Source organism: Hyaena hyaena, unplaced genomic scaffold, assembly GCF_003009895.1.
Source record: "Hyaena hyaena isolate Hyena2069 unplaced genomic scaffold, ASM300989v1 scaffold_589, whole genome shotgun sequence".
Classification (NCBI taxonomy): domain Eukaryota; kingdom Metazoa; phylum Chordata; class Mammalia; order Carnivora; family Hyaenidae; genus Hyaena; species Hyaena hyaena.
Window position 1 is genome coordinate 397658 of NW_024081220.1, and position 26512 is coordinate 424169.

The following is a 26512-nucleotide window of genomic DNA, read 5'->3' on the forward strand; positions in this document are numbered from 1 at the left end:
CTGCCAGTGACAAATGTGCATCGCCCAGCTTCCTCAGCCTTTGAGTAGGGTCCATCTTGGTGCGTCCCAAACTTCAATATACATGTGCCTTCCCCGGGGTCCTTGTTACCATGTAGATTCTGACTCATAGGTCTTAGGTGGGACCTGAGAATCTGTATTTCTGACAAACTCCCAGGAGATGTGGGTGACGCTGGTCCACAGACCACACCTGAGTTGCAAAAGGCTACACTTCTTCCCAGAGTTCCCTGCAGGATTAAGCATCGGTGCCTAGCACTCCCTTTCATTAGCTTCCTTCCGTTCTCAACTCTCCACTATCCCCAAGAGCAATTCCTAGATCATCTTCCAAACAAACTACTTGTTTTCACATGCTGTTCCAGGTCTGACTCCAGATCTGAGGGACATCTACCTAAAACAGTGGGTGATTCTCACCCATGCCTTTCCCCTCGCATTTATGGCACTGGGCCAGAATCCCTGGAGCAGAAAAATAGGGAAAGGAGCCTGTCTGAGCATGAGCTCCAGAGGCCTGAGGGTTTGGGTTCGCATCCCCGTTCTGCAACTAGCGGATAGACTGCCTGGACCTGTCTGTTTCTTCCTCTAACAACCATTTACCAGATCACCCACCACCCCACAGGGGTCATTGATGTGACTAAGTAATGTATGTAATAAAAGTCCGCGGCACAGGATTCAGCGTTGGAGCCCATCCTCTTTCCATGACTTTGCCCCAGCAAAGCCGCGTGCATGAACACACACATGTGCACACATGCTCCCAGAGAAAGACGCTGGAGTCCAGGCCAGGTTGTGCACAGGTCCTTTATTTCCTGCACCAGCAGGTGCACAGCCTGACATGCAACAGGAGAGTGAGCAGCACAGCAGGGAACAGGGCCAGACTGAAGTGGGGGCAGAAACACTCCAGCTGTTTAGATGTAGAGTGGGAAAGGGCAGAACATCTGGAATGTTCCGGCACCTGAACTAGCTTTTGCACCAGCAGCAGAACGAGGGCCCCCTATCTCTGCAAAGGGTCGAGGCTTGGGTCCTCAAGCCCCAGCCCAGGTTCATCAGGACAGAAGGCAGGCTGGTGACAGACAGAGGGGGTCCTGTTTGGGAGGATGGGAAGGAGGGTCTGGGGTAGGTGGGACTTGGCCAGGCAGCTGAGGGAGGGGCCTCAGGCTTCTGCAGGCTGCTGGGAAAGAGCAAAGCCTGAAAGAGAAGAGGAGTGGATGGTAACTGAGGGCTTGGCCAGCAGGCAGGGGCCGAGGCCTTGTCGCTGTATCAGAAAAGCAGCCAAAACTGATAGTTTTGCGAGCTGCCCACTGGCCGGCCAAGAGGTCACTGTTCAGTTTACAAACTACACAACCTTACATGGCCACCCTGATGAGGCTGCCCAGCAGTGACCAAACGGCCATTGGAGTGGGGGAAGTCCACGTATAATGGTAAGGCAACAAATTTCACAGCTGATAAACAGGCCAGGCAGGCGCCAGGACAGGGTCAGAGGGGAGGGACAGGCCAGGAAAAATTCTAGCAGAGTAGTGAGCAGAACAGGCTCAGACCCACGCTAGCTATGTGACCTTAAATGAGTTGCTTTAGCTCTCTGAACCTCAGTTTTCTCACCTGACAAAGGGGGCTGGTAACAGCTCGCTACAGGAGTGCGAGAACTAAAGGAAACAGTGCCAGTCATGAAATCACCTTTGGTGTGTCTGTGAGCTCCTTGAAAGCAGGGCTTGGGTCCTCAAGCCCCAGCCCAGGTTCATTGGGACAGAAGGCAGATGCAGCTCCCAAACCTTGGGGCTTCCAGCTGGGGAGAGGAGACCCTGACGCACCCCCCCAGCACCCTGGAGGAGACCCAGCCTATCTTCAGACTCACCCAGGGGACTGGTCCACCTGTGATCCTTGCTGGCAGAGGCCTTTGTCCCAGTGGCCTGGGTGGCCCCAGAACACCCCTCTTTCTCCCAAGCCCTGGGAGGGTGGTTGGCCCAGTCCTCCCCTAGCCTCTGAAAGGGCTGGATCAGCACCCGAGCTGCTGCTCTGAGCCTGCTCCCTATACCTACTGCAGGGCTGAGGAGCCTTGGGGATCCGGTGGCAGAGTGGGAGACAGGGAGAAGGGGGAAGCAGAGACCGGGAGGTGAGGCACAGTGGGGGACTGCAGTCCCTGGTCTTAACCTTCAGCCTTCATACCCTGGGAGAAAAAGGGGTAGAGATCTGGAATCCTATGCAAATTCTACAGAAATGAGTCCTGGGGCCATAGTTCCCACTGAAGGAACCTGGAGACGCCTATGCAAATAATATGCAAATTTCATGCAAATCACCACACTCGTGAGGCCAAGCTGGGGTAAGTGAGCACTTGGGGTGCTCACCTACCCTCACCTTTCATTGCTGATCTGTAGCTCTTCAGGCTGGCTGGAGGGCGGCCCCTGCGGGAGCACTCACCTTTCTGGAGCATCTTCTGCCTCAGCTGCCGACCATACCGTGCCTGCCGCCAGTTAGCCAGCTGCTGGAGGACACGTTTCATGTTTAGATGAGAGGGTCCCAAGCCGCTGGCCTGCAAGGCTGAGGTCACCATGGTCCTCTGCATTGCCTCATCCAGCTCCGGCTCCACCTCCTCCCAGGCCTCAGCCTCCTCAGACACCAGTTCTGCCTCTTCTGTCGCCCCCTCCTCAGCTGACGCCACCTCTTCTGTGGTCCCCAGCTCCTCCTCAGACACACAATCTTCCGCCACAAAATCCTCTGCTGTCGGCAACCCCTTCTTAGCCTCGAACCCCCGGTCCTGCTCCCTCAGGGAGCCTCACTGCAGCACAGCCTGTATCTGAGCAGGGAGACGGGAAAGTCTTTCTGTGCCTGCTGAGAGCCAACCCCAGGCAGAGTCCCCAGCCCCCCTCCTCCACCCTCCCCTAGGACATCTCCAGCCACCAGGCTTGAGGAGCTCTCCTGCTCTCTGTCCCAGTCTACACATAGATCTGATGGCTACTCCCCAGTTCTGTCCCAGCCAGGAGAAAAGGGAACTGGGTACCAGCCTCAAGGCTTCAAACACCCAGCCCAGACACCGGGTAGGGAGGACGGTCACCCCGCCTTCACCCTACTGCACAGAACAGACCAGCAAGAATAATATTCCTTCTGCTCCCCTCCATGATTTAACTGTTACAGCCCATCCCACAGCCAGTTGCCATAGGAACAAATCCATCTTAGTAAGGCTCAGACAGTTCAAGCCACTTGCCCAAGGACACACAGCCAATAAAGGGACCACGTTGGGACTCAGTCCCAAATGTTTCCAGCTCCTAGGCCAGTGCTCCTTTACTCTCAGCCTCTGTCAAGGTGAAGGAAAGGCTTCGGTCCCCACTTGGAACAGCCTAAATCACGTGGCCACCTATGGAGCAAGATCTGAAGGAAAAGGGAGCAGCCCCTTCCAGAACAACTCAGCCCAGCGGGCCCAGAGCACAAGGCCTTCTCTAGGGCAGCAGGACTGCAGGTGGTTGTCTGACTGCTGAAAAGTGAGGGCAGCTGACGGGGGGGCCCCTAGCCAGCTTACCCCAGCTGTGACATGTCCTCCTCCTCAGCTGTGACATGCCCTCCTCCTCAGTCGTTCCAGGATTCTTTCAACAGAGATAAGGGCCTTCACTGTCCCAAAGCAACATTAGCTAAAACCCCAAAGTCCCTGGGGCCCCAACATGTGAAAAACTCCTGGGAAGAAATGACGGGCCCAGACATGTGGACAGAGAAAAGGGGGGGAGGGGGAGGGGCTCGGGCTGCAAACAAGGGGCTCCAGGAGTGAATGAAGGTCAGAAGCAAACCCCCTCCCCAATCTGGGAAAGTGAGTGTGGGTCAGGCAAGGGCCCGGGGGCCCCAGCAGTGCACCTTTCCATAAAAAAACACCTGGTCTGAGATAATCCTCCTTACAGACCTCCTGGGCTCCCCAGCCAGGGTGTCCCGAAAACCAGGAAGGGTCTCCGTGGTGGAGAGAGGGGATTACCAGGGGATCCCCACAGAGCTCCAGCCCCCTACTTCCAGGCACAGAAAGGGACTAAGGCTGGAAATCAGCCAGCGGGGCTAAGGCACAAGCACACAGAGGCAAAAGGCGGGTGGCCGGGGGTCCTTACTAAAGGTACAGTGTATGTGCTTGGGTGACAGGGCTAGTGGACACCGGCGCTTGCTGGCGGAGGGTCTCCACCTCCTCCTGAGCCTGGGTCAGCATGTCCCCGTGCTCCGGGCACTTCTCCCGCAGGGCGTGCAGCTAGGAAGCCACATACAGGTTCCGCTGAGACCCAGGCCCACCCTTTCCCAAGGGGCTAAGAAGCGAGAGACCCAGACCCTGATGCGCATAATGACAAGCAGGGTGCCCCCAGGTAGGTCCCTGGACTCTACTCCACTCAGATGCCACCTGCCAAGTCCCGTGCCTGACGCTGAGAGTGTGCAAAGGGACAGACCCAGTCCCCCCCTTCCAGAAAGTCAGGCAGCTGACCAAGGGCCCCGAGCTCATCCCTGCGCTGGGCCAGGGTCTCTCAAGGGCCGGGGCAGGAGTCAAAGGGAGCCCCACCTCATCCTGGAGCTGCATCTGGATGACTTTCTCCGAAGCCAGCTGCTGCTGCCTTCTCGGTCTCAGCCCCATACTGGAAAGAGCCAAGCCTGGTGAGCACCGTACCCCCAAGCACCCCCTCACGTCTGGCAGGTCTTCCCAGGCACATGGGTCAGACTTTGGCAGCCCTTTAAGTGCGAAGTCACATAGAATGAGGCCACATAAGGGGCACCTGGGTGGTTCAGTCGGTTAAGTGTCCGGCTTCAGCTCAGGTCATGATCTCACAGTTTGTGGGTTCGAGCCCCGCGTCGGGCTCTGTGCTGACAGCTCAGAGCCTGGAGCCTGTTTCAGATTCTGTGTCTCCCTCTCTCTCTGACCCTCCCCTGCTCATGCCGTCTCTCTCTCTCTCTCTAAAAAATAAATAAAACATTAAAAATAAAAATAAAAAAAACCCTGCTGTTTATTTTTTTTAATTTTTTTTAATGTTTTATTTATATCTAGGAGAGAGAGAGAGACAGCGTGAGCAGGGGAGGGTCAGAGAGACAGGGAGACACAGACTGAAACAGGCTCCAGGCTCTGAGCTGGCAGTCAGCACAGAGCCCAACGCGGGGCTCGAACCCACGAACCGCGAGATCATGACCTAAGCGAAAGTCGGACGCTTAACTGACTAAGCCACCCAGGCGCCCCCAAAAAAAACCCTGCCGTTTAAAAAAAAAAAAAAAAAAAGAATGAGGGCACACAAGGCAGGAGAGTCACGTGGTCTGGTTTCTGGAACATCCCGTGACCCTCTCTGGGACCTGGTCTCCTCCCTGGGACAAGGGGGCAGAATGAGGACTCTCTGAGACCCCTCCAACTCAGACTCTGACGCAGAGATGGGTCTGGGGCCTGGCCTGAGCTCAAGAGCCCCAGGAGGCGGGGACAGGGAGGAGGGGGCTTGGGTGTTGCGGGGCCATGACAGGAGGGAGCCCTGGGCACACCCCGATGCACCGACCGGCAGCGTTGCTGCCGCTTCGGGACCCAGGCCTGCAGCTGGGTGACTTCCCTCTGCTGCTGGTCCTGGTTCTCCATCCTGAGCGCCAGCACCTCTGACAGCTCAGCCATCTGCTGGCTGGCCTCAGCTGGGGACAAGCGGGGACAGAAGGTCAGCGCCGGCTCCCTTGGCCTTCGGGGACCAGTCCGGCCCTCCCGACGCCTCTGTCCACCCCACCCCTCAGCTCCTGCGGAGGGCTCTGGGTTTGCAGGACTCACCTTCCTCACTCGGTCTTCTTTTCAGTAAATGTTTGTTGACTGACACAGAGCAAGGCCCTGGGTGATCAGTCTGCAGGACCTGGTTCCAGCACACACGGGGCTCAAGTCCAGTGGGGAAAGTGATGGGCAAGGAGACCCCGCCGGTGCGTAGCTGGGCTCTGAGGGAGCGAGTATAATGGGCGCCCTGGGGGTCGCAGCTGCGGCGCCCGGTCCAGCCTTACCAGGGCTGCAAAGCTAGGACCCCTGCAGGGCGAGCGGGCCTCGGCCAGGCACAGAAGGGCAAACAAGGCCCAGACGGGGTGTGGAGAGGCTTAGGGACAATCACAGGACACTGGGAGGGAGGGCTCGGACACTGGGCAGGGCCCAGATCGTTGGGGCTGTTGGGGGGGGGGGTGTGGTCTGAGGCTACCCTATGGCCAATGGGAAGCTTGGCGTTTTAAGCAGGTCAGGTGTGGTTTTAGAAAACTTATTTGGGCTTGTGCAGAATGACCCAGAAGGGCAGCAATCCAGGCTGGGAGACCAGGCAAGAAGGGGCCTGAGCTAGAGGCAGGGAGGTGAGGAGGAGGAAGGACACTTGAGCCTCTCTGAGGAGGCGGAAGCAACAGAACTTAGGAACCAGTTCCTATGTCAGGGGCCTGGGGACCCGTGGGGCCAAGGGGGGAGCTGAGGAGCCAGGGGGAAGGAAGGTCAGGCCTGGGGAGAGGGGAGCAGCATGAGTTCAGCCGTTGCCCTCTGTTGTCTGCATCTCACAGCCAGACCTGAGCTCCTCAGGGACAACACTGTGCCTCCCTCTTCTTCAGAAACTCCCGGTGGCAGCAGAGCCCTGGTCCGGCCCCAGGGCCTCAGTGCCTGGTCTCTGGCAGCTCCTGGTTTTCTTGCTTCCAGGCCACTCCTTCCCGTGCCCTAAATAACAAAAGGCCATAAGCTTGGAGGGGCCCCAGGGCCTCTGTAGAGCTTTTTACAGTGTACTCAATGCACTTTCTCAGCTGTGTCCCCGGAGAGGTCCACACTGAGAACGTACCTCCCCCTGCTAAAGATGAAGGTTCAGGGAGGTCAAGGAACGCGTCCAAGCTCACACAGCTAAGAAGTTCAGAGTGGGGACTCGAACTCAGACCTCCAAACTCTGAGCTCTGAGTTCTTCCCTCTTCCTCAAGGTACAACTTCACGGACAAAACCGCTCCACACAGTCCAGGATGAGCATCTGCTCCTCCTCCTCGAGGGTGTCGAGTTGAGAGGCCTGGAGGGAGGGAGAGAGGAAGGGGCAGGGGAGTCAAGGGCCCCTGGCCGTGGATGCGCCCTCTTCCCATATGCTCACCTCCTCTTTCAGCTGCTCATTCTCCTCCTCCTGCGGGGCTGCCCGCTGAGGGCAGTAGGGCAGCGACCCTGTCGCTGAGAAGTCCTAGGGGTGACAGCGATGGGAGTCAGGGTTCAAGGGGTGCGGGACCCAGGTCCCAGGCCACCCAGGGTCTGCCCACCCGGGCTCAGCGTGGTGCTCTCCATCAGCCTCAGCGATCCTGCCAGCAGATACACCGTCAGCGTTCCTGTTTGCAAACAGGGAAACTGAGGTACGGAGAAGGGGCTGCCCAGGTGACAAGGCAGGACACTCACGACTCAGGGGCTCCATAGGAATGATCATGCTGTGCTCTTCCTCTTCCTCCTCTTCTTCCTCCTCCTCCTGCTCCTCCTCAGAGTCAGAGTAGAGCTGAAGGAGGTCATCTCGCAAGCTCACCTGGTGTCGAGGCGTAAAATCTGGCAGTGGGGGAGAGGGACTCCGTTGGAACCAAGGTGGGGGCGAGCACAGGTCCAGGGACGGCGTGGGGGGCTAGGGGGGACTGTAAGTAGGTCTGAGATGACACCCCCTCCCCTCCTCCCCACTGGCTACCTCCTCCCTGGCTGAGCCGAGCACGGCTTCCAGTTTGCTGTTCTCCTCCATCAGAACACTGTTCCATCTCACCAGAGACCGGCCAATGCAAGCCGCTGTATTTAGGACCCACTCTCTCTGCAGAGGACCCCCCATCCATGGGGAATACTTTCCTGTTTTATGAGGTCCCCCAGACAGGTGGGAGAAGCTAGGGAGTACACAGGGGGCAAAGGGAAGCCAGGCCACTAGGGGAAACCCTCCCCACACCCTAGTTTTCCAGGGTACTAGAAAAGGACCCGCCATTGGCCCTCTGCGGGGCCTGACTCAGCTTCCCCTTCTGGAAAAGAGCAGATCAGACCAGATGGCTCTAAGAGCAGTTCCAGCCTGGACATCCTCCATATACCTGCCTTCCATAAGAGGGACCCCCAGCTTGGCCCCGAGAGAAATAATCAAGCAGAAAAAAAGATAAGACTCCTACCCCTCCAGGGCGGAATTAAAACAGAGGCCTGGCTCAGGCCGGCGGGACAGGGAAGTCAGTCCATGCCTCCTCTAGCAAATTTAACATCACTTTGACATCTTCTTGGGTGATCTTGACTGGCGGGGGTCGGTGGGGACACAGCTCTGCAAAAGCGGGAGTGGAGGGGGCGCCTGGGTGGCTTAGTCGGTTAAGCGTCCGACTTTCGCTTGGATCATGATTTCACAGCTCGTGGGTTCGAGCCCCGCGTCGGGCTCTGTGCTGACTGCCAGCTCAGAGCCTGGAGCCTGTTTCAGAGTCTGNCCCGCGTCGGGCTCTGTGCTGACTGCCAGCTCAGAGCCTGGAGCCTGTTTCAGAGTCTGTGACTCCCTCTCTCTCTGACCCTCCCCTGCTCACGCTGTCTCTCTCTCTCTCCTAGAAATAAATAAAACATTAAAAAAAAATTTTTTTTTAAAAATGGGAGTGGAGACCAAGTTGGGAAAAGGGGGGCATATGCTACCCCACATCCCACTGTTTCCTGCCTTGTCTCAGTTCTCCCTCAACAACAAGAGTCGGGGACAAGATAGCTCCCTTCCTGCCCCCGATATTCTCTCCAGACACCCCAGTACTCAGCAGCCGTTCCCTGCTCCCAGGGCCAAACGGACTCTTGTGCTCTGGAGGGGCCTGGGTGAGGTAAAGGGATCGCAGTCCTCCAAGCTCGGGTGGAAATGAGTTCTCAGGACGCCTGGGTCCCTGGCACTAGGGGAATGTGGCGGCTAGTGGAAGAACAGCCGCGGACTCATCTCCCCTCAGCCAGAGGGCCTCCTGGGTCACACAACAGACGCAGTCACCCACCCTGCACTTGTTGCGTGTAGTGACGAGGAAGGGACTCCTCCGGCACTGCATAGGGGTTCCTGAGCCTCTAGCCCTAATCCAGGGTCTCCCGAGACCCCGGAGAGCACACCAGGGGAAGAAAGCGGAGGCCCCGCCCACCCCTAGGCTGGGACTTGCGAGGCTCGGACACCCGCAGCCAAAAGGTCGACAAAGCCTTCCCTCCGCCCGCCCACCTCCCCAGCGTGGCGCAGGGGGCCAGCGCAGGCTCAGAGCGCACCGGGCAGCGCCCTCCCGCACCCCCGGCCCCCCAGGCACTGCGGCTGACTGAGGAGGGGGTCCTGAGAGCGCGCAGATCTGCGGAGCAACAGGCGCGCAAAACGGGGAAGCCAAGCCGGCGGGTGCGCCGACCTGACTCACCAACAGCAATCAGGGGACGACAGAAGGTTAGAGAAAATGGGCAAGAGGAGACCGAACAGGCACCGCAGACAGTGATATCGCAAGTGGGCGGAAGGGTGAGACCGAGTGCTAGAGGGGACGGGGCGCCTGGAACCGACGCCTCCCCCCCCAGAAATGCCCAGGTGCCACCCGCCCTGGGGTCCTGGGTACCCAATGTGCCTTCCTCCAGCTCCCGAATAAAGGCGGCGCGCTGGGGCCCGACACCCCAGGCTGCCGTCCGATATAGGCGGCCGGCGTCTTCCAGATGCCCGCCGCCTTTTCAGTCCCCAGGCCAGTGGCCCGGGGACCAAAGGGCCCTCGGAATATGAAGCGAGTCCACTGCGCGTCCGAGTTGCGGGGCACGGACTGGCTATTCCCCCGGACGGCTGAGAATGCGGGCGCGCGCGGGGTTCCTGCCGCGGGTCCAGCCTTGGAGGTCGGGCGAGCGCCGGCTGGAGGTCCCGAGACGGGTGGGGATCTGGATCCCGTTCCCTGTCGGGCCGCCAGTGGCTGCGCAGGGGCGGCTGCAGGCTGCGCGGAGGGCTCTGGAGCGGAACTGGCTGCAGGTGGGGGTGCGGGGTGACTCCCGCTGGATCCCCGGTTCTGGACCGGTGCCCCGCGAGGCTGTGCCCGGACTCTTGCGGAGCGCACCTTGGGTGCGCAGTCTGCGCCGCAGGCCTGCCTTTATAACCTGCGCCTGCAGAAGGCGCCCGTCGGGCCGTACCACGCGCGGGAGGGGGTCGCCAGGAAACAACCAGTGGTGCCCGGGACTGGGGGTCCCGCGCGAAGGGACGGAGGTGGCGGAGCGGAGCGCAAAAATTCAGAACAAGGAGAGAGTCGAGTGGCGGTTGCAGCCGGTTCCATGGGCTTGGTTCCGAGTTCAGGGTTTCTCCTCTCCTCTCCACCTCCGGAGAATGGTTCTGCTCAAAGTCGCAGCTCCCCAGGAATTCCGGCACAGAGACTTCGGAGGTCCCTACCTACGGGCAAGGCCTCCCTCAGCTCCCGCGGGGGTTGCCGGCTGCCCTCCCTGGATATGATCTGGGAAGTAGCGCAGTGCTGTGCTTTCCCCGGTAGCTGGGAGATGATTCCAGATCCCAGGACTCTTTGAACGCGGGGCCCAGTCAGGCGCGTCACACAGTGATCCTCGCGCTCACTCCCGCGTCCGTGCCCCAGCCGCTTGACAGCCCTCTTTCTTATTTCTACCTTTCCTGGTGCTTTACCTCCAGCCCTCATTCACTTCGCCCACCGCCTTCCACCCTGGCAAACACCTGTTCTTCCTGCAGACACAGCTTAAAGGTCTTCGGTGAAGACTCCTCCGACCTCGTCCCCTGTGGCCCCAGAGCGTCCCTTATCTGGTGGCCGGCAGTGCTCAGAGTGTGTCTACCTCCAATCCAGGACCTGCGCCCCTTCCGCAGTGCACCACGGGAGGTGGGCCCCAAGTCCTGAATGAGCTGGGCGGGGCAGCGGGGGGGGGGGCGGGCATTTCTGTGCCTTTAGACTGGAATAACCTGCAAGCCCCCAAAGAGATGGTAATGGCATGAATTCTTTTTTTTTTTTTATGCTTATTTATTTTGAGAGATAGTGCAGGGGAGGGACAGAGAGAGGAGAGAGAGAGAGAGAGAGAGGGGGAATCCCAAGCAGGCTCCAAGCTGTCAGCGTAGAGGCTGACAGGGGGCTCGAACTCAGGAAACTGTGAGATCATGACCTGACCAAAATCAAGAGTTGGATGCCTAATGGACTGAGCCACCCAGGTGTCCATGACACTAATTCATTTAAAACCTTAGGATCATTCTTGGTGCCCCAAGTTTTTTCCCTTCAGTAACCAACCAATCACCTGTCCTACTTAATTTACCTCCTAAATATTTCTCAAATGTGCAGTCTGCTCTTCAGCCCCTCTTGCTGAAGATTCTCATCCTCTCTTCTAGATTATTCTAGATTCATCCTCTTTTCTAGATTGTGGTGATACTCGCCCCTGCCCCCACCACATGAATCCATCTCTCAGGAATTCTGGGACCCCCTTCCCCACAGCCACCACTCCAAGCCTGAGCCCAGGACAAGGGCTTTCACCCAGGGACTGCACCTAGGACAGAGGTTCCTCAGGCTAACAAAGTGCCTTAGGAGCCAGGTGTCTGTGACACTTCACGGAACAAGAGACACAACCCAAGAAAGAAGAGCAGACTGCCCTGTCCCCAAGGCCTCCCAGGGAGAAGCATTGTGATAAGAATGTTTTCTTCCATCTGGGTCCATTCATTCCTTTGACGAATATTTATTGAGTGCCTTCTGTATATATCGGGCACTGTACTAGACTCTCAGACTAGAGCAGGGAACAAGAGAAGCTAGATCCTGGCTCTCCTGGAGTTTAGATTTGAGAAAGGGAAGTAAATAGATGAGAAAACAAGTAAGACAGTCATAGTGCGGTGAATTTTTTTCAAAACACACAGACAAAGAGCTATGAGGAAATTGGAAAGTACCTATCTGACAGGGTGGTCTGGGTGGGTGGGAGAGGAGAAATCATTAACCACTTAGTAATCTCCATCTCAGCCTGTGCCCCCAGCCTTCACAGCCAACTCCTGCCTGTCACAAGGCAGCCTCTCTCTCCTCAAGAGCCAATGTTTCTCATTCCTGATTGGAGAGTGAACCCAGGTGCCAGTTCACCTCCCTGGCGGGCCACCAAATCCTCCATGCACCCCCCACCCCCGTCAGCCCCATCGGGAATTATCTGCTTGTTGATCAGAGGGCCAGTCTTCATTAGTTATGTATGCTATTTCTAAAATACTGGCTCTACATCTGGCCCCCTCGGGGTAGGGGAGTAAGAAGTGGTTCCCCTGAGTTCCCCTCCCCCACCCTATGGAACTCAGGCCCCTCCCAACCTCTGCCCTCTGGCCCCCTGCTGCCTCCTTTCCTCCCCTCCTCCCACCCAGAGCCAACACTTCTCCCAAACTATTGAGGGGGTGCTCATGCCAGAGGCCTGGGATAAGAAGAGGAGGCATCCAAGATCCACGACCACCCCCACGTTCTCACGTGCTGCCCTGTTTCATGGTTCCAATCTCGAGCAACCTCAATATTTGTTGCCTTCATTTCTTCTCTCATCTCCACTGTTTAGTCCCCTAAATTATCCATCCTTATTCACTCAACAAACATATATTAAGCACTGGAAGCCAGGCACTGTGACAGCTGTTGGGGACATGCCCGTGGACAAAACACACAAAGATCTTTGCCCTCCCAGGGCCCACGTGCAATGGGCTGAACAATTACGGAACGAAGAAGCAGGGAACGAAGGGAAGGATAGGGCAGGGAAAGAGGGTGAGAAACAACAGCAAAAGCAAAGGCTTGAGACCAGAGAAGGAGGGCCTAGCGGCTGAAATGCACAGAGGATTGCAGGTGGTGGTGCGGTCAGAAAGGGAGCAGCAGACCCCGGGCACCGGACATCACCTGCGCCAGCAGAAGGCTTGTCATCAGAGTGGTGTCCTCCAACTTAAGTTTAACAGGACGGCTCTGGCTGATTGGCTGACAGTAGACAGACAGTAGGGGCATCTTAGTCCCCTCAGACTGCTTTAATAAGTTGCCATAGACTAGGTGACTTATAAACTGTTTCTCGGAGTTCTGGAGGCTGGAAGTCCAAGATCAAGGTGCCCGCAGATTCAGTGTCTAGTGAGAGCTCTGACTCCTGGCCCATAGACTGCTGTCTTTTTTTCTTTTTTTTTTTTAATGTTTATTTATTTATTTTGAGAGAGTGTGTGTGAGAGCATGCCCACGAAGGAGGGGCAGAGAGAGAGGGAGAGAGAGAATCCCAAGCAGGCTCCGCACTGTCAGCGCAGAGCCCCACACAGGGCTCTATCTCATGAACCATGAGATCATGACCTGAGCTGAAATCAAGAGTCAGATGCTTCACCTGCTGAACCACCCAGGTGCTGTCTTATCTGCCCACTGTGGTCGTCACATGGTGGAAGGGCTGTGGGAGCTCCCTGAGGCTTCTTTTAGAAGCCCACCGGCTCCCATGCAGGAGGGCTCCCCATTCAAGCCCCAATCACCTCCAAAAGGCCCCACCTCCTAACACCATCGCACTGGGGGTTAGGATTTCAACAGGAATTGCAGGGGGACACAAACACTTAGACCATAACAACCCTATCCCTCTCTAAAAACAAAACAGAACAACAATAACAAAACCCACCAGCTTTCTTGAGATATAATTCACATGCCATAAAATTCACCATTTAAAAGTATCCTAAGGCAGTTGGCTGGCTTAGTCAGTGGAGCATGTGACTCTTAATCTCAGGGTTGTGAGTTCAAGCCCCACGTTGGGCATAGAGATTGCTGAAAAATATAATTGTAAATAAAATAAAATAAAATAAAATAAAATAAAATAAAATAAAATAAAAGTGTCCATTCAGTGGTTTTTAGTATAGTCACAAAGAATAAGATTTCCTCTCCCTCTGCCCCTCCTCCACTCAGGCTCACCTGCACTCTCTCTCTCTCTAAATAAATAAATAGACATTTAAAATAATAATAATAATGGTGCTTGGGTGGCTCAGTCGGTTAAGGTCCGACTTTGGCTCAGATCATGATCTCATGGTTCCTGGGTTCCAGCCCCACGTCAGGCTCTGTGCTGACAGCTCAGAGCCTGGAGCCTGCTTCAGATTCTGTGTCTCCCTCTCTCTCTGCCCCTCCCCTGCTCATGCTCTGTCTCTCTCTCTCTCTCTTTCAAAAATAAACACCAAAATAAAATAAAAAATAATAACAATAATATTGTATTTAATCCAATATCCCCAAAATATTATCATTTCAACATGTAATCGACATAAAATTATTAATAAGATTATATTTTACATTTTTAATAATGAACTGAGTGCATTTTATTCTTATAGCACATCTCAATTGTGACTCAAATTCATTCTTCTCTTTATTTCCTTAAATATAATTTGTCTTTTTTCCCCCTGTGTACCTTTAAATTTTTTCTGTTCGGGGCACCTGGGTGGCTCAGTTGGCTAAGCGTCCAACTTCGGCTCAGGTCATGATCTCATGGTTCCTGGGTTCCAGCCCCACGTCAGGCTCTGTGCTGACAGCTCAGAGCCTGGAGCCTCTTTCAGATTCTGTGTCTCCCTCTTTCTCTGCCTTTCCCCCATTCATGCTCTGTCTCTCTCAAAAATAAATAAACATTAAAAATTAAAAAAAAAAAAAAAACTCTCTAAAAAATAAATAGATAGATACATTTTGTCTCTACATCACTGGATTTCATTAATTTAATCATGATGTATCTTAGGATTTTTCTTTTTATAAATTTTTTTTAATGTTTTATTTATTTCTGAGAGAGAGAGAGACAGCGTGAGCAGGGGAGGGTCAGAGAGAGGGAGATACAGAATCCGAAGCAGGCTCCAGGCTCTGAGCTAGCTGTCAGCACAGAGCCCTATGCGGGGCTCAAACCCACAAACCGTGAGATCATGACCTGAGCCAAAGTCGGCCGCTCAACCGACTGAGCCACCCAGGTGCCCCAGTAGGACTTTTCTTTATCCTTCTTGGGGCTGACTGAGCTTCTTAGATTTGAGGGTGTATAGCTTTGGTCAAAATTTGGAAAATTTTCAACTCATATCTTTTTTTAATATTTATTTTTATTTTGGTGGGGAGGGGAGAGCACAAGTCAGGGGGGGCAGAGAGAGGGGGACAAAGGATCTAAAGCAGGTTCTGCACCAACAGGCTGACAGCAACAAGCCCAGTGTGGGGCTAGAACTCACAAACCCTGAGATCATGACCTGAGCCGAAGTTGGACACTCAACAGACTGAGCCACCCAGGTGCCCCATCAACTTTTATTCTTTAAATACTTTTTTCTGAGCCCCACTTCTGGGCTTTCAATTACATGTATGTTAGGCCACTTGATACTGAACCACAGGCACTAAGGCTCTGTTCATTTTCATTTTCCAGCCTTTTTCTCTCTGTCCTTCAGTTTCAGTTGTTGCAATTGGTCTATCTTCAAGTCCACTGATTATTTTTTTAAAGACATTATTTTTCAGGAATCTCTACATCCAAATTGGGGCTCAGACTTACAACCCCAAGATCAAGAGTCACATGCTCTACTGACTGAGCCAGCCAGGTGTCCCTCCACTGACCTTTTTAAACCTCCTTTTAAGCCATTCAGGAACTTTTCATTTCTGATCCCATGCTAGATCTAGAGCCTGGATCTCTAGTATCTTCCATTTGTCTCCTCATTATACTCATATATTTTTTTACATCCTTATACTTAGCTGTAAGGAATTTTTAGAAGTCTTTCTCTGCCATCATCTCTGTCACTTATGGGTCTGTTTTTATCGACTGATTTTTCTCCTGGTTACAGGTCACATTTTCTGCATCTTTCATGCTTCATAATCTTTTGGAGGCTGGATATATTGTGGATGTTACATTGCTGAGCCACCATTTTGTTATCTTCCTTTGTTGGGTTTCCTCTTGCCAGGCAGTTAAGTTATTGTGGATCAGCTCGATCTGCTTAAGAGTTGTTTTTAGGGGCGCCTGGGTGGCTTAGTCGGTTAAGCGTCCGACTTTCGCTTAGGTCATGATCTCGTGGTTCGTGGGTTCGAGCCCCACATCGGGCTCTGTGCTGACTGCTACCTCAGAGCCTGGAGCCTGTTTCAGTCTGTGACTCCCTCTCTCTCTGACCCTCCCCTGCTCACGCTGTCTCTCTCTCTCCTAAAAATAAATAAAACATTAAAAATTTAAAAAAAATGTTTAAAAAAAAAGAGTTGTTTTTAAAGTTTTGCAGGGCAGACCCAGAAAGGTTTTTATTCTAGAGATATTTTAGCCCTATTAGGAAGGAGTAGTCTTTCCAGAGGGTCTACTGAATGCCCCACATATTCAATGAGGACTCTCCTCACTGGCTGAACAGAACCTAAACATCTCCCAGCCCTGTGTGAGCTCTGGGAATTCGCTTACAGCTTCCTGGGAGTTGTTCTTTCCCCAGTAGATATTCTTTTCAGCCTCATGGAATCTCACCCTACCCACCTACAGTTTTGTATTCAACCAAAGACTCAAGAACATTCCTCTGTAGGTTTCTGGGACTTGTTCAGAACTGCATGGCTCTCTCCTCCTGGGAAAAATCTGTTCCACAAATTGCAACCTCCCTGAACTCTGACCTCTGTCCCTGCAAGTCAGTGAGACACCAGAGTCTGCTTGGGTTCCCACTCCCTGTACTGCCTTTAGAAACTGCCTCTAGATAGATATCCAAGGGCATCATAGGACTCACCTTATTTGTTTCTCTCTGAGACCACAGTCCTGTGATGCTTATTGTTCAATGCCTTAAAACCGTTGTTTCAGGCATTTTATCCAGTTTTCTAGTTGTCTTCTGCAAGAGGGAAATGTGGTACCAGCTACTCCATCTATTTGGATAGACGTTGAATTGGAAGCCTAATCCTGAAGGTAAAGCCTAGGACTTGCTGAAGGATTGGATGAAGAGTGTGAAGGAAGGAGAAAAGTCAAGGATGACTCCAACTGTTTGGGCCAGAGAGAGCTGCCGTCCACCAAGAGGAGGAAAACTGAGGGAAAATCAGCTTTGGTAGAGAAAATCAGGAGTTCAGATTTATCTAAACATCCTTTTTTTTTTTTTTTTTTAGTAGGCTCCACATCCAATGTGGGGCTTGAACTCACGATCCTGAGATCAAGAGTCACGCGCCTTACCAATTGAGCCAGCCAGGTGCCCCAGGAGTTCAGTTTTAAATAAGTTGAATCCAAAATGCTTATTAAGTTATCCAAATGGATACACAACAAGTTGGGTTTATCCCAGCTTGATATATAAATATAACAACTGGATATATCAATCTGAGCGCAGGGGAGAAATGGGGGCTGGACACTTCAACTGAGGACTCATTGCTCTATGATGAGAATGTAAAATCATGGGACTAGGTGAGGTCCCTGAGAGACTGATTGTAGGTACATAAGGGGACCCAGGGTTAACCCCTCAGTATGTAGACGGCGGGAAGAGGAGGAAGAGTCATCAAAGCAACCGAGATGGATGGGACCGTGAAGAAGAGGTAAACCAAGGGAAAGCTGGGCTCCAGAGAAAGTGTTTCAAGGAGAAAGTGCCACCTGTGTTGATGAGGACACAAGATGGAGGCCATGGACAACCTTGGCAACCATGGACAATCTCAGTGGAGAGACAGCAGTGAGAGGGACTGAGAAGGGCGAAGAAGTAATGGGGGGTGATGGAGTGAGGACCAAGAATATAGAAAACTATTGAAGAGTTTTGCAGCCAAGGGGAGCTGAGAGAGAACAGTCACTGAAAAACAACACAGGCAATAGAGAAGGTGGTTTAAGGATGAGAGATAAGGGGCGCCTGGCTGGCTCAGTGGGAAGAGCCTGCAGCTCCTGATCTCAGGATCGTGAGTTCAAACCCCACGTTGGGTATAGAGATTACTTAAATAAATAAACTTAAAAAAAAAAAAGCATTTAAGGATGAGCAATGTGACGACATGTGTATGTGCTGATGGGGATGTCCCGGCGGGGAAGAGAAAACTAATGCAAAAGACAGAACCCAGAGCCCAGGGATCATCCTGAGATCATTGTGGGAGTGGACGAACATTGGTAACCAAATCCATTCTCCTCAGTGCTCCAGCATGCATATTTTCTATGGTTCCTTTGTCAGCAAAAAGTTGGAAGGAGACACAACCCAACCCCCAGGTTTGCTGTGGACGGTGAGACTGGAGAACCTCAGGAGTGGCCACGACAGGGTCACCTGTCCACACTTCTTCAGCTCTGCCAAGCCGCTCCCTCACTAGCCTCCAGCTTCCTGGTCAGTCTCACTGTGCCTTGGACATCTCTGCAGCTCCATGCACAGCAGGGAACATGAAATAGGGGCCCATTCCATTCCTGCTGAATGGATGTTTGCTGAGTTGGATTATCCCTGCCCATGAGACAGCAGCCCTGAGGCCCCTGAGAAGTTTGGGGTGAAGAAGAAGAAAGTGGAATGGAGGATACAGAGATGAAGGGGACCCTGCAGGCTCCCCGTTGACTGCACCCTCTAGGTCCCCGCACCAGTGCAAAGCAACTCTAGCTAGAGCCACCAGAGGGCAGTGTTGGCCCACATACCCCGTACCCCCATCCAGCCCTTCACCCGCAGATCTGTGACCCCACAAAAGAGGCAGAGTAGGGATGGTGACTTCATTTTACAGATGGAGAAGCCAAAGGTCAGCCCCCTGGTCACTCCACAAGCACTTTGGCCTGGCTGATGGACGTCTGCCACAGCCCAGGGCTGCCCAGGACACCCAGCAAGCCCCTCCCAGTGGTGCCAGTCAGCCTTGTTCCCCTCCACACCCTGCTGCCGCTCTAACCAGACAGGCCGGCAGAACAGAAACCCTAGACCTCCTGCCCTTCCTCCAGTATGAACCCACTGACCCCTGCTGAATCAGAGAGAGGACAGGAGGGGGCTCAAGACCCACCGCACCCATGAACTTGGAGGTACAGTCACTCAGACAGCACACAGGCTCAGGCCGCCTCCCCTAGCCTGACCCTGAAAATGAACCAAGGACAGGCTACCCCATGGCAAGAGCCCTTGAGAGTTGGCCTGGGGTCTGGACGAGGCCAGACACCAGGCCCACTTTCTGCATCAGACCAGGCACAGGGCAGAGGGAAGTGCCCTCAGAATGGGACAGGGGTGCCGCTTCCCCCCCTCCCCCACTCCTGAGCTTCTCCTGTTGTTCTCCCAGGGGCCCTCCTCTCTCTCCGGGTGTCTCTTCCCCACCAGTGCCCAGGCACCTCCACAATGTCAGGCCTCCTTTCCTTTACTCCTTCTCCCAGACCCTGCCCAGACTCCTAGGCACCGAGCCCCCTGAGCCTCTCTGGGGCCTGGGGTGAGGAAGTGTGCATGCTGGGGGCCTAAGCTCCTCACCTGGTGTCCTCTGGGTTCCTAGCCCCCCCCCCCCCCCCCCCCCCCCCCCCCCCGCTGGTTGGGACAGGGGAAGGAAAGAAGCCAGAGAGGCAGCAGAGAGGAAGTACCAGCAGTGATGCAGTGATGGTGGGGGCGGGGCTCTAGCCAGGTTGGCCGGGGGTCCTAGAGGATGGCAATTTCCTCCACTCCAACTTCACCCTACCCCCTTGCGCTCCCTCCCACCTGGGGGCTCCAGTCTTCCCCGACCACCCGCCGCTTGCTACCCACATAGGCTGCAGGCTCCCTCCACCTTGTCTCCCACTCTCCTGCTGAGGGCGCCTCCTCCTCTGAGAAGCCCTCCAGGCTCCCAGAAGGGATGTCTCTCCTGGCATCTTCCTGCCTCTCACTGTTCACAGTGTAAGATTCTGTTACTTATGAGATAATGATTTAACGCAGAGGGCACTTCTGTATCCTTAGGGCTCTAATTAGGGTAAGTAAGCATGCGGCATCTGTCGAGTGAACCATGATGGGTTCTCTGGGTGAGTCTGGGTGTGAGTGGGGGGCAGGGAGTGGTCCCCAAAGGCTCCAGAGAGACTTGCCCAGTCAGGGCGAGAGTCTGTGTCCCTGGACTCTGGACAGTGCTCCACACTCCCCAACATGAGTGGGCCCCACCAGGAAACAACCCAGGGGCACATGGACAGCAGACCCTCAGGGGGTGGGCCGTGTTAAGGGACTGCAGCATAGTCCCCTCCCCTCTTCTCGCTTAGAACCCCTCAGCTCAGCCCCCACTCACTTCCTCCAGGCACTAGCTCGAGGCCTAAGTGGGATAGGAGCTATCTGCAGGTGGTGGGTCACAGGGCCTGCCCTGGCCTGTGGGGGGCGGGGGTCCCCAGGAAGCAGCTGGGAGCCAGGTGGAGGGAGCCACAGCTCGCAGTGTCAGGGAGGGAAAGGCAACCAGCTGCGTCCAGCCTGCTGGGCAGACAATGGTGGCGAGCCTGGAAGACATTTTACTGCCCTTGGGCCTCCCTCAGCTGCCTCCAGGTTCAGGGGGAAGACCGAGGAGCCCTTCCCTGCCTGACTCCTGTCACCAGACTCCGTGACGCCTTCTGATCCTTGGGTCCATGTCTAGACTCTGAGACCTTCTGGGAACAATTCATGAGTCGGGAGACAGCACAGGAGGGAGAAACACAAATTCACTGAGCCCCAGCTAGTCTATGCTTCATATACGTTATTTCATTTTATCATCACCCGAAAAAAATATATATATTATTGTTTTATAGATGAGAAACAGGCACTTCTAGATAGCCCTTATTCTAGAAAGGGCTTCCTTGAGACTTCTGCTTAGAATTAAATCTTCCTCCTGGGGCGCCTGGGTGGCTCAGTCGGTTAAACATCCGACTTCGGCTCTGGTCATGATCTCACGGTTCGTGGGTTCAAGCCCCACGTCGGGCTCTGTACTGACAGATAGCTCAGAGCCTGGAGCCTGCTTCAGATTCTGTGTCTCCCTCTCTCTCTGACCCTCCCCTGCTCACACTGTCTCTCTCTCTCTCTCTCTCAGAAATAAATAAAACATTAAGAAAAAAAAAAGAATTAAATCTTCCTCTTTGTAATTCACACCCCCACACCCAATCCCACTTTCTGTTTCCGGCTATGCCCTCGAGGGATCCTCCAAATGAGGCTGCACCCTCTTGTGCTCTGTGCACACCAGACAGGTGTTCTGCTAGTTTGCTCTTCTCTGGGCTCCCCCTCCTCCAGCCAGGCCTGAACCCCACCCTCTCTGATCTCATGCCCCAGACCTGCCAAGGATGGTGGGCTGGACGCAGAAGGTGGAGGCGGGAGACGGCAAAGAGCCATGGGACTAAACGTCAGGCATTCTGCATCCAAATCCAAGCTCTGGCTCTCACAAGCTGTGCTGCCTTCCACACATCACCTAATTTCTCTGAATCTCGGCAGCCTCACCATATATAATTTACCTTCATTTTACATGCCTCACAGGGCTTGTAAGAGATTACACAGTAAAGCACTTAGCACCTACCAAGGGCTCAGCAAGTGACAACTGCTGATGTTCACATTATTACTAAAAATGTCACCTGGACGCCTGGGTGGCTCAGTAGATTGAGCATCCAACTTCAGCTCCGGTCATGATCTTGCCGCTCGTGAGTTCGAGCCCCACACCGGGCTCTGTGCTGACGTCTCAGAGCCTGGAGTCGGCTTCCAATTCTGTCTCCATCTCTCTCTGCCCTCCCTTTCTCATGTTCTGTCTGTATGTCTGTCTGTCTGTCTGTCTCTCTCTCTCAAAAATAAACATTTTAAAAAATTAACAATGTCACCTGAATTTCTTGGGCCTCAAAAGTAAAATGAGAGGCAAATATCTCCAACCTCAGTTGCCGTGAGGATGTCGCCTGGCACAGGCTCAGCACGGAGAAAGCTCAGCCAGTGATGGGTCTGATTAGGATTGCTAGGACGGCTGTGCCTGAACGACCCTAGGACAGAAAACCACACCCTTCAGGCAGGGTCACACCTGCCTTCCACAAAGCCCAACCCTTCTTATCCACGATCCAGTTCGTTCACACACTTTGCCCAGACACACAAAGCCCTCCACTCCCTGACTTTTGCCGCATTTTCCAGCCTGTTTCTCGCTCTCATCTCTCCAAGCCGCTGTCATCTCTCGAACTCTGTGCTCAGCTTTCACATCTTTGGCTGTTGCCACTGCCAGAAATCCGGCCCAGGTATCTTCCATGATGCCCATCGAACACCTCCTTATTTGAAAGGCAAGGCCACTCAAACATCGCCACGCCCTCCACGGGCTCGCTGAACCCACGCGGGCGCCTATGCACATGCGCACTCTGTGCTTGCCTTGCTTTACTGTGTTTCAACGGGAAGATGAGATGTGGGGCAGCTCTAGCCCCAGGGCCTTGAGCAAAGCCTGGCAGAGAGCAGGTCCTTAGGAAGCACTGGGTGATTGAATGGGCGAATGACCCATGAGTCTAGCCAATGGAGAGTGTTCTTGTTCCTTCCAGAGATAGGATGCTCCTATCAGTACAGACCCGGATTGCATTCGGACCTGTTTTCCACAGCTTCGTTGTACTAGTGATTATTGTGAACCGGGAGCCAACTGCATATCTCAAATCTTTCCCACACGTCCTGGGTGTTACCAAATTGCCCCATATTTTCTTTTCTATTTAAAAAAATTTTTTTAATGTTTATTTTTGAGAGAGAGAAGAATCCAAAGCAGGCTCCAGGCTCAGCTGTCAGCACAGAGCCGGACACGGGGCTTGAACTCACAAACTGAGAAATCACAACCTGAGCCGAAGGCGGATGCTTAATGGACTGAGCCACCCAGGTGCCCCTCCCCATATTTTCAGGGGGTGAGCCACCCAGGTGCCCCTCTACATATATGTGCGGAGATGTTTTTGGATCCAAACATAGGATTTAAGATTCCATCTAATTATTTCCCAGCTAGTTATTTTATCATATTGATTGTATCTTTTTAGCCAACTCACATGCTTTTGGGATGAGGTTGTATGGGCGTGTTTTACTTTTTTTTTTAGTTGTAACACATCATTTTTAGTGTTTTAATTATTTTTTAAAAGATTTTATGTTTAAGTAATCTCTACACCCAATGTGGAGCTTGAATTTACAACCTCAAGATCAAGAGTCACATGCTCCACTGACTGAGCCAGCCAGGCACCTCCTTAATACTTACTTTAAAAACATTTTTTTGTTGCTGAATAACTTTTTTTTAAATTGACAGACTGTATTTTTTTTAATTTGTTAATATTTATTGATTTTTGAGAGACAGAGACAGAGCATGAGTGGGGGAAGGGCAGAGAGAGAGAGCAAGACAGAATCCTAAGCAGGATCCAGGCTCTGAGCTGTCAGCACAGAGCCCGATGCAGGCCTTGAACTCACAAACTGAGAGATCATTACCTGAGCAGAAGTCAGACACTTAACCGACTGAGCCACCCAGTTGACCCCCAACAGACTATTTTTAAGAGTAGTTTTAGGTTCACAGATGATAACTTATTTTGATAACTTGATTTTTTTAAGATTGTTGGGTTTTTTTAAGTGATCTCTATGCCCAATGTAGGAACCAATGGTCACATGCTCCACCAGCTGACCCAACCGGGTGCCCCTTGAAAATGTGATATTGAAATCCACCGTAGCGGCCAAGGGCAGTCTGCCCCTAGATGGACCACTTGGGCATAAAGAGTATTTCGTGTTAAAAGTAATTAAAACCCAGCATGGAGTGTCAGGGTGGCTTCATCGGTTAAGTTCCCAACTTCAGGATCTGGCAGTTCAAGTCCCGCATTGGGCTCTGCACTGCCAGTGCAGAACCTGCTTGGGATTCTCTCTTTCTCTCTCTCTGCAACTTCCCCGCTTGACCGTTTTCTCTCCTCCTCTCAAAGTAAATAAACTTAAAAAAAAATTTTTTTTTAAGTAATTAAAACCCAGCAGATGCAGGAAAGGCTCCCAGCCTCCCACTCAGCTGCCAAAATTTGCATTAAAAAGGAGAGCCTGTACCAAAAAGAGAGCTTCACCTAAGAATCTTATCTGCATAATTGGGCAACCTTGTTTTTCCAAACATCTCCTCTCCCCTTCCTGCTAATGAGCGTTCTTCCCTTTTTACCCCCAGACCCTTCCTCTGTCCTCAGCTCAGATAAGCCTCTTGTTGCCTCATCAGCTTTGGAAGTTCATGTCTGAGGGGACTGCCCATACGTATAGCTATTAAATTTGATTTCCTGTTAATCTGCCTCATGTCAATTTGATTCTAAGTCGAGCTGGAAGGACCGTAGGGCAGAGGAAGGTCGTCCGCCGCAGCATCACCTTGTTGGATTCTGCCCCTCATTCTGGCTCATTGCCATTTGGGGGGGGGGGGGGAAGGGCGGCTTGGATCCGCCTCTCTTGCCTTCAGTGTGGCACTTGCTATTGTGAGAGGTGAGTGTTGGTTTCCACCGGTACTGTTGATACCAGGGTAGATCTGCTGAGTGTGGTGAGTGGCAGACACTGACATTCCCCTGACCACCAGAGCCAGGTTTCCGGTTCCTTGGCCGTGACTACGCAGTCAAGTCTGCCAGCATCACCTAAGCTTGCACTTTCCCTCCTGGGGGCCTCCTCTGCTGCAGCCCTCAACTCCTGTGCGCCCTCAAGTAAGCCTGCATAAAAGGAAGGGGCTGGCGGGGACAGCTGGTTCCGAGTCACAGCAGGCAATGGAGCTCTGCCCCTTGTCTTCCAGGCCTCCTTCCTTTTAGAACCCGGATTCCGATTGTATCTTCAATTTCCCAGCTTCCCTTGCAGCAAGGGAGGGTCATGTGGCAGTTTCCTGCCAATGTCTCTAGGGGGCAGATGACCCTTCTGGAAAAACAAAATGGCAAAACTCCTCTTGGGAAAAAAAAAAAAAAGACTTTTGCATTTTCCCCTTCTTCATGCCTGGACTGTGCTTGCATCGGTCTTCACATGCAGTAGGAGGAACAGGCCTTATCCCCATTTTACAGATGAAGAAATTGAGGTTCAGAGACATAAATTTAATTTTCTCGAGGTTACAAGACTCAGATAGCTCCTGCAGGAAAACTAGAAGCGCCAACTCATTTCACTGAGATTAACTAGCTTAACTTTCCCTTTTTGTCCAGGCTGCCAGGAAGCTCAGTGCCTATTATAAATATAAAGCTCAATCATGCCTAGTATTAACCCTTAACACTGGTGCTTTACTGCCCTTTCCCTTTCCCTTGTCTTCAATGCCTCTTATGAGACCTAAGAGGCTAATCCTTTCTTATAAGACGCCTCCTTCTCTTTTGGAAAGCTTGGGGTTGCCCAGCTTACCATTCCCTGGCCTCTGCAGATCTCTCCACTCTGCTCTGGGCAGCAGTGATGTAAATGGGCCACATGGATAGGTTTGATGGTTTTGGCTCCAGTTTGGCCAACAGGGAGCCTTGGTAAGAGGAACGAACTTCCCCATGAGGACCCTCATTCAGAGTCCTGACCCCAAGAAGCACTCGCTGCCTTCCTGCCAGAGGCCACGATCATCAGCCCAGGGTGCTACCCTCTTTCTTGCCGGTCCCTCTCTCTCTCCCTGCCCGCACCTCTGTAAACTGTCCCTGTACCAAATTCTCAAATTACCCCAGCTGAGTGGTTCTTGCCAGGGCCCCGTTAGGGCTGTCTGCATCCCCCAAATTCATACGTTGAAGTCTTAGCCCCCAGTGTGATATTTAGAGGTGGGCCCTTTGGGATGTAACTAGGTTTAGATGAAGTTTTGAGGGTGGGGCTCCATGATGGGATTAGCCCCCTTGTAAGAGGGAGAGATCTCTCCATGAGAAGCAGGCACCAAGGCCCCATGGGAACACGTCCGGGGGACGTCCGGGGGCGGCTGTCTTGTACCAGCCAAGCAGCAGGCTTTCACCAGGCATCTGCTGGGACCTTGATCTTGGACTTCCAGCCCCCAACCTGTGGTATTTTGTTAGAGCCGCCCAAGCAGCCCTGAACACAGAGCACAGAGGAAGTGCATTGTTCATAAAAGTCCTTGTGATGTCCCCTCCCCTCAGCGGAGCTCGGCTCAGCATCTCATCGCCTCTTGCCTGCACCCCACACCTGCCTCTCGGTTGGGCTCGCTGTCCCTGCCCCCAGCATATCCGACTTGGTGTCACAGGATCCTCTGAGGACGAGGCCGTGGCCTCCCTCCACTGCCTGACTTCCAGGTGCCAAAGGTTCTCAGACCGGGTAGGTGCAATTAGCTGTCCCCGGAAGGGGAATTCGGGGATGTGGGCGGGGAACCGTCACGTAAGCCAATGGTAGTGTGGTGGGTGACATGATGGTGTGCACGGGGCATTAGGGAGCAGAGAAGGGGCACCAGCTCAGCCTGGCTGGGAGCACCGTGATGAAGGAGGCAGCGCTCCTGGAGTGAGGGCTGAGCTGGACCCCAGGGAGTGAGCAGGGGAAGGCTTTCTGGGCAGAGGGACCAGCATGGACAAAGGACAAAGATCGGGAGGCAAGAACCAGCAGGGAGGATCCTGGTTGAGGGGACGGAAGGGAGGTGGGCACCACACACCAAAAGGGGGCCCAGACTCCGGCCGCAGGAAGTGTCCCGCCCAGGAGAAATCCACCAAATAAATGCACATTAAGGCTGGCCAGGGCAGGGCTGGAGGCTGAGGCCAGTGAGGAGGTCGCCCCTTGGAGAAAAAAGTGAGGCCTTGTGTCCCTGAAGCGGGGACTCACCTCCAGCCATCTCTTTGCCCCTCCTACTCCCTAAGGTTCCAACATGGCGCCCTGTGAGCGTGCAGTGCATCAAATCTACTCCAGATCCGCAAGTGCGCCTCTCTCCCTGGCTCCCCTCCCTG

At 53.5% G+C, this 26512-nt stretch overlaps 1 protein-coding gene across 1 annotated transcript; it reads right to left on the minus strand.

Annotated features, from left to right (window-relative positions):
- Nucleotides 1-805: 805 nt before the first annotated feature.
- Nucleotides 806-26400, minus strand: HAP1 (huntingtin associated protein 1). The gene is given in 17 exon segments (XM_039256741.1): nt 806-1197; nt 2362-2778; nt 3521-3584; nt 3847-3936; nt 4160-4162; nt 4526-4577; nt 4579-4598; nt 5492-5622; nt 6923-6989; nt 7068-7501; nt 7628-7781; nt 7783-7821; nt 8158-8234; nt 9517-9549; nt 9552-9914; nt 9917-9973; nt 26391-26400. Coding segments are annotated over 17 exon segments (2046 nt in total). The 3' UTR covers nt 806-1162.
- Between the last annotated feature and the right edge of the window lie 112 nt (nt 26401-26512).